Source organism: Arachis duranensis, chromosome 9 (genome assembly GCF_000817695.3).
Source record: "Arachis duranensis cultivar V14167 chromosome 9, aradu.V14167.gnm2.J7QH, whole genome shotgun sequence".
Taxonomy (NCBI): domain Eukaryota; kingdom Viridiplantae; phylum Streptophyta; class Magnoliopsida; order Fabales; family Fabaceae; genus Arachis; species Arachis duranensis.
Window position 1 is genome coordinate 103,000,520 of NC_029780.3, and position 9,392 is coordinate 103,009,911.

A 9,392-nucleotide genomic window follows, 5' to 3' on the forward strand; every position below is an offset into this window, starting at 1 on the left:
AAATTACAAATATGTTAGGACAATAGAGATAGATAAAATCTATGCGCACTACCTTCATATTTTAAGTGGACAAAATAAAATTACATTAAATAAAAAACTATTTTGTATACCAATTTCTAAAGCTAAAGTGAGTTAAATCATCTCGTAAACTAATTTTGTGAGTTTGCGAGTCAATTTGAGTCCTAATTTGTGTTCATATATTAAATTAAATTAGCCAATATTTTTTTTTGGATTTTTCATAATATTTTTAATAGATTGAGATTTTATTTAAGAATTTATCGTTGATTAATGAGTTATTATCTATATAAGATAAATTTTAAATTTTTGATACTTGTTTAAATAAATAAATTAATTAATTATTTGACTAATTTAAATTAGTTAAACTATTATTCTCATTATTTTTTCATTCCTTAAATATATTTGTATTTTTTTTTTAGAAGAGTGTTAGGGCAGCAAATTTTGTGATTTGTAACTATTAATTAATCATTATTTAATATTTTTAATGGTATAAAATTTCATCTAATAGTGTGAAATTACTCACTTTTTTTTGCTGATTACACAATTTGAGGATGAAATAAAGAAAGTAGATGACATGGTGAGTACCGGAATGGCTAATGGGACTATCGAAGCAAGAAGAAAGGCGCTTATGAGCTTCTGTAGGAAATGGTAGAAAGGAGCTGCATTGGAAGCAGATGTCAAAATCTCAGCATACAAAGGAGATGGATAAAAACACTCGCTATTTTCACAAGTTAGCCTCAGCGCGAAGAAGATCCAATCGGATTGATGCCTTAATGGTTAATGGGAGGCTGGTAAGCAATCAAGTAAGGATCAAGCTTGCTATTCGAGACTTCTATAAGGGACTGTACCACCAGGAGCCATCGCCTAATATTGGCTTCAGGGATGGACTGGTACAGCAAATTACTGAGACACAAGCAACAGAGTTAGAGTTGATGCCAACGGCTAAAGAAATAAAGAATGCAGTTTGGGATTGTGAGTCAACAAATGCGCCAGGCAGCGAGGGGTATAATATGAATTTCATAAAGAAGTATTGGAAAGAATTAGGGAGGGAGTTCACTGGAGCGGTGATAGGGTTTTTCCAGTCAGCTAAGCTACCTAGCGATTCGAATATCACTTGGGTGGCGCTGGCGCCGAAGTTTACTGGAGTCAGAGAAATAAAGGATCTTCGACCGATTAGTATGGTGGGTTGTGTCTATAAGGTCATATCAAAGGTGTTGGTTCGGAGGATGTGGAAGGTAATGCCGGGCTTGGTAGGAGAGACTCAGAGCGCTTTCGTAAAGGGCAGGAAAATACATGATGGGGCTCTGATCGCCTGTGAAATTGTGCACTGGCTGAAGTGACGGAAAAAGAGCTCTGTGATAATAAAGTTGGATTTCCAAAAGGCTTATGATAGGGTCAAGTGGGCCTTTGTGGATATTGTGTTACAGAAGATGAATTTCGGCCAGAGATGGAAAGGTTGGATCAAGGAGTGTGTCTGCTCCGCCTCTATGTCGGTACTAATCAATGGATCACCTTTGAAGCCTTTCAAAATGGAAAGGGGCTTGCGATAAAGAGACCTACTATCTCCCTTTCTGTTTGTATTAGTTGTTAATATGCTTCACATGATGATTGGAGAGGCGATAAGATACGGCCGTATCTCTCCATTACTAGTTGGAAGGAATAACATTGAGTTGTCACACTTGCAGTTTGCAGATGATACTATTCTTTTCTACCCCACTGAAGAGGAGAACATCAGGAATTATAAGCGGCTGCTTCGATGCTTTGAACTGATGTCTGGTTGAGTATTAATTTTGAGAATTCCAGCTTTATCCCGGTCAACTGTGATAGGATGTGGGTCCGTAGGATGTGTCTTTTGTTAGGTTGTAAGGAGGCAGCATTACCAGTCAGATATCTGGGCATTCCCCTAGGAGAAAATTCGAGGCTGGTGAAGACATGGAAACCAGTGATTGACAAGGTGGAAGAAAAACTGAATTTGTGGAAAGCAAAGACCCTCAATAAAGCGGGCAAGCTGGTCCTCATTAAGTCGGTTCTTAATAGCCTGTCTATATACTATATCAGCTTATATAAGATGCCAAAAACCGTGGCAGAGAAGTTGATATCCCTACAACGATGGTTCTTGTGGAGTACAGAGGATGGGAGGCACGGATTACCGCTCGTGAAATGGGAAGTAGTAATGGCTCCCAAGAAGGCATGTGGTTTGGGAGTTGGTGATGCAGTGATTCGAAATACAGCCCTGCTCTTTAAATGGTGGTGGAGGTTCTCAAAAGAAGACTGTCTTTTATGGAAGAAAGTGGTTTGCTCCTATAACAATATGAATACTACTGTGATGCTGAGCGGCCAGCCTGGTCTCCCAAGAGGGGGCCCTTGGAAGGATATCTGCCAGTTACAAATAAGTGAGCCGCAGATGAGAGAAAATATGATCAGATGGTTGTCTATGGACCTCGGGAACGGAGAACAATCCGGTTCTGGGAGGATAGCTGGTTACCTAATGGGGTGTTGAAAGATATGTTTCCTAGGCTCTTCTCGGTTTCAAACCTTAACGGATTTGTTATAGGGGATTGTGGGTTTTGGGATGGGCTAGAGTGAATTTGGAGTTTCTAGTGGAGGAGAGAGTTGTTCCAATGGGAGTTGGATTTAGTTAACCAACTACACGAGATCTTACAATCAGTCAAGCCTACAACTGAGAGAGAGGATAGAGAACTAATTCCTTTGTGTAGGTATTGCAGGCGGAAGTTCTACCAGTAAAAATCACTAGCTATAGCTTCACTAGTGCTATTTGGAAAGCGTTCGGCCCTCCGAGAATTGAACTTTTTTCTTGGTTTGTTTTGGTTGGCCAGGTGAATACTAAGGATAGACTGTGTAGACTACGCGTTCTTGCTCAGAATGACAATATGTATGTGTTATGTTGTGAGTCTGTGGAAACTGCTTTTCGTCTGTTTCTTGGTTGTGAGATAACTTGGCAGGTGTGGTGTGCCTGGCTGCTCGCCTTTGGTAGGACGTGGAGTTGTCTAGGTACACTAAAACAACACTTTGAAAGGTGGACGAACTCATCAGCAAGGTCGATTGACAGAAAGAGGTGGTTCTTTGGGTTCTTTGCTGTTATCTGGACGATCTGGCTAGAAAGGAATAGCAGGCTCTTCCAAGATCATGCCTCAAGTGTGGTGGAAATTATAAACAGGTCGTTTGCGTGTTTTGAGGAATGGATTGGTGGTGAGCCCTTTGGTTGTTGAATGTTGATGGTCATGCTAAAGATGACTAGGAATTGTTTTATCTTGAATAATGATGCTGTTTGTAGCTCTTTCATTTGCTTCACCATGTTGTGTTGAGCTCCATTTACTTCTAAAAAAAAATAAAAGTGTTGGCTCCTAAATTTTTTTTTATGTGAAGCAATAAATATCTTCTCATTAAAGACTCCTTGTTCCAATATTTGAGCTAGAAACATAATAGTAGTAATTTCCTATATCCAAAAAATCGAACTCATCAAGCTCAGTGGTTAAAATGAAGGAATATCTACCACTTTGAACCACCACGGTCATGTATGTGTTGCATTGTTGGAATGTTCTCCAAACACAGCCGACCTTATGGATGGGTAATTCACTAATTCCTTAGCAATTATGCAATTGAGATTGATTTTTTTTTCTCCCCTACTTATTTTTATCTCATGTCAACCATGAAAAATCATCAGAAGAAAAAGGCTGAATCCATCCGAAGGAATTGGCCCACTCCTGGAAATTTCTACCATCCTGGTGGCACTCTTGTTTGTTAGCAACTAGCTAGCGGGTGGTGCCTTTCAACCTCTGCTGACATTGACAAAGATTAAAAGACATTTGCTATGACCAAAAAAAAAAAAAAAGACATTTGCAACACAAATAAAAATTTAAAACTAAAAGAAAGAAAGAAAGAAAAGTTAATTTCTAAAGATGATCTTTAAAATTGACTGTAAATATTAAAATTGTTTCTGAAATTTTAGTTATGTTAATTATGTTTTTAAGATTAATAAAAATATATTATATTATTTTCTAAATCACTTTTATTAAATTTAGGATATAAATAATGCAATTAAAATTTTAAAAACTATTTTAATATATGTGATAAATTTTAAAAACGACTTTGAAACTTAACTCAAAAGAAGGAATTACTGCTATAATGCTATTCCAGTTCTAAATTCAGCTGCGCATACACAGATAAAAATGTTGATAGATACGAAGTTGCCAAGCCTAAAATTAATTAATTAATTGACTCAATCAAATTCAGAACAGTAGTAATGTTGGTAACATCAAATTGAATTGAACTAGAACTTTTAAGTTCTTCTCACCGTCCCTTAACTCTTTTGGTTTGGTTTTTAACTCTCTAGTTCCAATCATATATAGTTTAGATCTTAACAAATGGACTTGATCCCACTTAATACAATAAATAATATATACTTGTTCATTATTGTATAGATTAATATTATTATTCTGATTTTGGTTGCAATTATTATATATGTCAGCATCAATCACATGCCATACAAACAAAGGCACAAGAAGCTAAACAATATATGTCTATATAAGCTCGTTCACGTTCCTAAGCTAAAATTATAATCACTGTTTTCGAGTATAGATGCTTAATTAGAGAGCTGAAAAATCAATCAATGGAGCATCAGAAATTGATTTTACTTATGACTGTTCCATGGCTTCTTCTATTCGCTGCTCAAAGCTCCAAAACATACATAGTTCACATGGACAAGTCCCTAATGCCTCAGGTCTATGCTAGTCACAGTGATTGGTATGAGTCAACCATTCGTTATTCCATAAAGCTATCATCAATTTCTGATCATTTGACAACCAATAGTAATAATAATAATAATTTGGTTTACACCTATGATGAAGCCATGCATGGATTCAGTGCAGTGCTATCTTTAGATGAACTTGAGGCAATAAAGAACACTCATGGCTTCGTGGCGGCTTATCCGGATAGGTTTGTCACCGTAGACACAACTCACACTTTTGAGTATCTCTCCCTTGACCCATCCTATGGCCTTTGGAAAGCTTCCAATCTCGGCGACGGCGCCATTGTCGGCGTGATTGACTCCGGCGTCTGGCCGGAGAGCGAGAGCTTCAAAGACGATGGAATGACCAAAAACATCCCATCCAAATGGAGAGGAACATGCGAGCTAGGACAAGATTTCAACGCCTCAAATTGCAATTTAAAGCTTATCGGAGCCAGGTAATATTTATTAATCCAAATTCAACAGATGTGAAACAGTTAATTAGTGTAGTTACCGTTGATGAAATAAATATTCCGTAGGTACTTCAACAAGGGTGTGATCGCTGCGAATCCTAACATCACAATTTCAATGAACTCGGCCCGAGACACAATGGGGCATGGCACCCACACGTCATCCACCGTCGGAGGGAACTACGTCGGTGGCGCCTCTTTCTTCGGTTATGCAGAAGGGGTGGCAAGAGGCATTGCGCCGCGGGCGAGGCTGGCCATGTACAAGGTCCTTTGGAATGAGGGCCGACTGGCGTCGGACGTTTTGGCCGGCATGGACCAAGCAATTTCTGATGGTGTCGATATAATTTCCATCTCCATGGGCTTTGACAATGTCACTCTCTACGAGGACCCCATCGCCATAGCTTCCTTTGCTGCAATGGAGAAAGGGATTCTTGTTTCTTCGTCCGCGGGAAACGCCGGCCCGGACCTCGGCACTTTGCACAACGGAATTCCTTGGCTCCTCACCGTCGCCGCCGGCACCATAGACCGAACGTTTGGAAGCTTGGAACTGGGAAATGGCATAACCGTAATTGGTTGGACTCTGTTCCCAGCAAATGCAGTTGTCTATGACTTCAATCTTGTTTATAACAGAACAATATCTTCATGCGATTCAGCCCAGAAGTTGTCACAAATGGACACAGAATATGTCATTGTTATCTGTGATAACTTAAAATCTGTGTCCGTCATAGACCAACTAAGGGCCACCACTAAAGCCAGTGTTGGTGGCGCCATCTTTATTTCCGAGGATCCGGTACTAATAGAATTAGTATCCTTCTCGGTTCCGAGCATTGTGATCAACCCAAAGGATGCTCTACATATCATCAAGTATGCAGAAAGGGATCCTATGGCCACTGCCAGCATCAAATTCCAACAAACATTTGTTGGAACTAAGCCGGCACCAGCTGCTGCCATTTACACCTCAAGGGGCCCTTCTCCGAGCTACCCCGGAGTCTTGAAGCCTGATGTAATGGCGCCAGGGTCTCGAGTTCTGGCGGCTTTTATTCCTAATGCCGCAGCCGCTAGAATCGGGGAAAATGTGTACCTACCAAGTGCCTACAACATACTCTCAGGAACTTCAATGGCTTGTCCCCATGCTTCTGGAGTCGCGGCTTTACTTAAAGCCGCGCACCCTGAATGGAGCCCTGCGGCGATAAGGTCCGCCGTGGTGACAACCGCGAACCCATTGGACAACACTAAACATCCAATTGGGGACAATGGAAATCTAGGCCAAGATGCTTCACCTCTTGTAATGGGAGCAGGTCAAATTGATCCCAATAAAGCTCTTGATCCAGGTTTGGTATATGATGCGTCTCCACAAGACTATGTTAATCTTCTTTGTGCAATGGGATATACACATAAGCAAATCTTGACCATTACAAGATCAAAATCCTATACTTGTGCTAACCCATCTTTGGATCTTAACTACCCTTCATTTATAGCATTGTATAACAAAAAATTAAGGACAATGGTGAAGAAATTTAGGAGGACGGTGACCAATGTCGGTGATCTTGGTGAGGCTACCTATAAAGCTGTTGTGACACATCCTAGGGGTTCTGTTGTTACAGTGTCACCTATGACACTAATATTTGGTCACAAGAATGAGAATCAAAGCTACGTTGTTACAATAAGTTACACGAGGAACAAGAAGGAAAATGTGTCGTTTGGAGAGCTTATTTGGGTGGAAGAGGGTGGTGGTGCACATAGGGTTAGGAGCCCCATTGTCGTGGCACCAAGTGGTATTGTTTAAGAGCTGTTGTTTGCAAGTTTCTCCATGTGGAAATATCACAACTACCACAAATAAACAAGACAAAATCTGTAATAATCATAGGTAAATCTATTTTCTTTTTGTCAAATAATTCTCTATAAAGTGATTACTAGTTAAGATGTGGTGATTTACTTATTTGACACAAAAAAAGGTGTTTAAGTATCACTATTTATTGGGCAATTTATCAAAATAAATAAAATAATTTTTAATATTATCAAAATACATATTTTACAAAACGGATACTAAAATGTATTTTTTTTATAAACTATGTAAATCGCAACGGAAAACTCACGGTTTAGAACGTAAACCGCTACACCTAATCCGTAATAGGGATATCGCAATTTGTGTGTGAGTTGAAAATGTGCATAAATCGCGAACCTTTTTAGCTTCTACATCTCCATCTTCTTGGTGTGTATTACCATGCCCATCACTATACCTCTAGTCTTAGTCCCACTGCATTGCTTCATTCTCCCATCATGCTACTCATTCTCAGGCATTTTCAATGACCATTTTGATTATTTTGTTTTAATTTTATCAATTTTTTTTGGCTTGGAATGTTGTGTTTATTTATTTATTTATTTATTTTATTCTTTTTCAGACTATGTCTTCTCTATTTATTGGCTCATTTCATTGGCTAAGTTCTTAGTCACTTTATGAAGGGAATCTCAATGATATTCCTGATTTTTTCTTCAAGTTTAAGAACAATTTATTTTTATATAATATTAAATATGAAATAAATTACAATCTTAAAATAATTAATTGCATTTATATAGATTAACCATTCAAAAATAAGACTAGTAAATTAATCTATTATTCATCATAACTCTTTTAATTCAGGTAGCATGTACTTAGTATTAAATAAAAAAATTTAACAAATATACTTGTTCAATCCTAAATTTTAGAACTATAAATTTTAGAACTAAATTGACTATAAATTCAACAAATGTATTACATGTTTGATATTATATAAAAATAAATTGTTAAGTTAATAAAAAATTAAATATTTTAATATTCAATATGATCATTCCTTATCCATTCTAATATTCTAATGGAAGTCATTTCATCTACGAATGGCTGTTCTATTTTGTAGGCGTCTCATTTCGTAGGTGTCAGTGGACAGATATAAAAAATGATTTCAATCTCCAATTAGCAGGCACTATGACTAAAATAATGTGCAATTTCATCTCATATTTAAAGAAATAACCATTTTATCTTATTTATCTCTTGAGTAAATGTGTTCTAATTTTGTTAGTAATTCTATGAGTTCAAGAGACTAATTTCAATTAAATCAAAGCACCAACCAATGTTGCGCCATACATAATAATGAGTTTAAAAACCTTCAAATTAATATGATGATCAAACATTATTAAAATAGTAATTAGAAATTATTAAATTGATTTATGCTTCAAAATTATTCAATTAATAATTTCTATGTTGCTTGCAGATTTTGGTCATTGGGCTTTAAGTAATGAAAAGTCTAAAATATTGACAAAACAATCAGCCTTTGGTACAAAAATATTTTAATAATTATGGCTGAATTATTCATATGTTGATTGGGCCAGAAAATCAATGTGAAGCCCAATTAATCCTTGCTACAAGACCAACAAGGTTTGGTATGAAAAATTAAAAAGAAAGAAGGAAAGAACAATGCATGCTTTCCACGAATACCCTACCCCCTCTTTGATAGAATTCAAATTTGATTAAATGGATTTAATACATGCTTTAGTAACAGAAAAGAGAAAATGCAATTGATTTGATTGCATTAATTGATTCCACATGTTACAAGGCATGGGGAAGGGAAGTGATAATTAGCTCATTTTAATTTCTTTCTTTACTTTCATTAAAAGCTTTTCACTCTTCTCTCTCTTCTTTCTCCAGTTTTGATCACTTCACTGACAGTGAAGAAGCTTGAAGATGCAAGCTATCAGAGGTAGAAGAGAATCTATGAACAAGTAAGAGGCCGAGGTGATGATGGCTCTTGCAGAAAGAAGATCTACATTAAGGTATGACTGAGATCCTTGCCACAAAAGGTAAGATGTGGTGAGGAAGTCTCAAGATCTCCATACCTAGAAATGGAAGTAATCCATTTCGGTCAGAGAAGAAGATCCCAGGGGTATGACTCGTCTCTACTTTTTGTTCATCCATCACAGAAGGTAGTTACTATAGCTACGTGGAGGAGGAAGCAGAAGTGGAGCAGATGGAGCTTTCAAAAATCAAGTGTTTATCAAGGGTCAAAAATCTTTCTTGGGGACCAAGTCAAGATGGAAGGCTCAGATTGATAAAGATTGAAGAGATGGGATGAGGAAGAGGTAATTGCATGTTGGTTTTTGCATTCGGTTCCCTCTCTCTTCTC

The 9,392-nt window shown here is 37.5% G+C and overlaps 1 protein-coding gene across 1 annotated transcript; it reads left to right on the forward strand.

Moving 5' to 3' along the window:
* The first annotated feature begins 4,572 nt into the window (after positions 1–4,572).
* Positions 4,573–7,156, forward strand: LOC107466568 (subtilisin-like protease SBT3). Its single transcript, XM_016085560.3, has 2 exons — positions 4,573–5,223; positions 5,305–7,156. The coding sequence occupies exons 1-2, from the start codon at positions 4,649–4,651 to the stop codon at positions 7,019–7,021; spliced, it is 2,292 nt and encodes a 763-aa protein (XP_015941046.1). The 5' UTR covers positions 4,573–4,648; the 3' UTR covers positions 7,022–7,156.
* Positions 7,157–9,392: the final 2,236 nt, after the last annotated feature.

Excerpts from the sequence above, each read along its gene's own strand:
- LOC107466568 (XM_016085560.3), top strand. The coding sequence starts at position 4,649 with ATGGAGCATCAGAAATTGATTTTACTTATGACTGTTCCATGGCTTCTT. Across the intron at positions 5,224-5,304 it reads TTAAAGCTTATCGGAGCCAG|GTACTTCAACAAGGGTGTGA; the intron begins GTAATATTTATT and ends AATATTCCGTAG.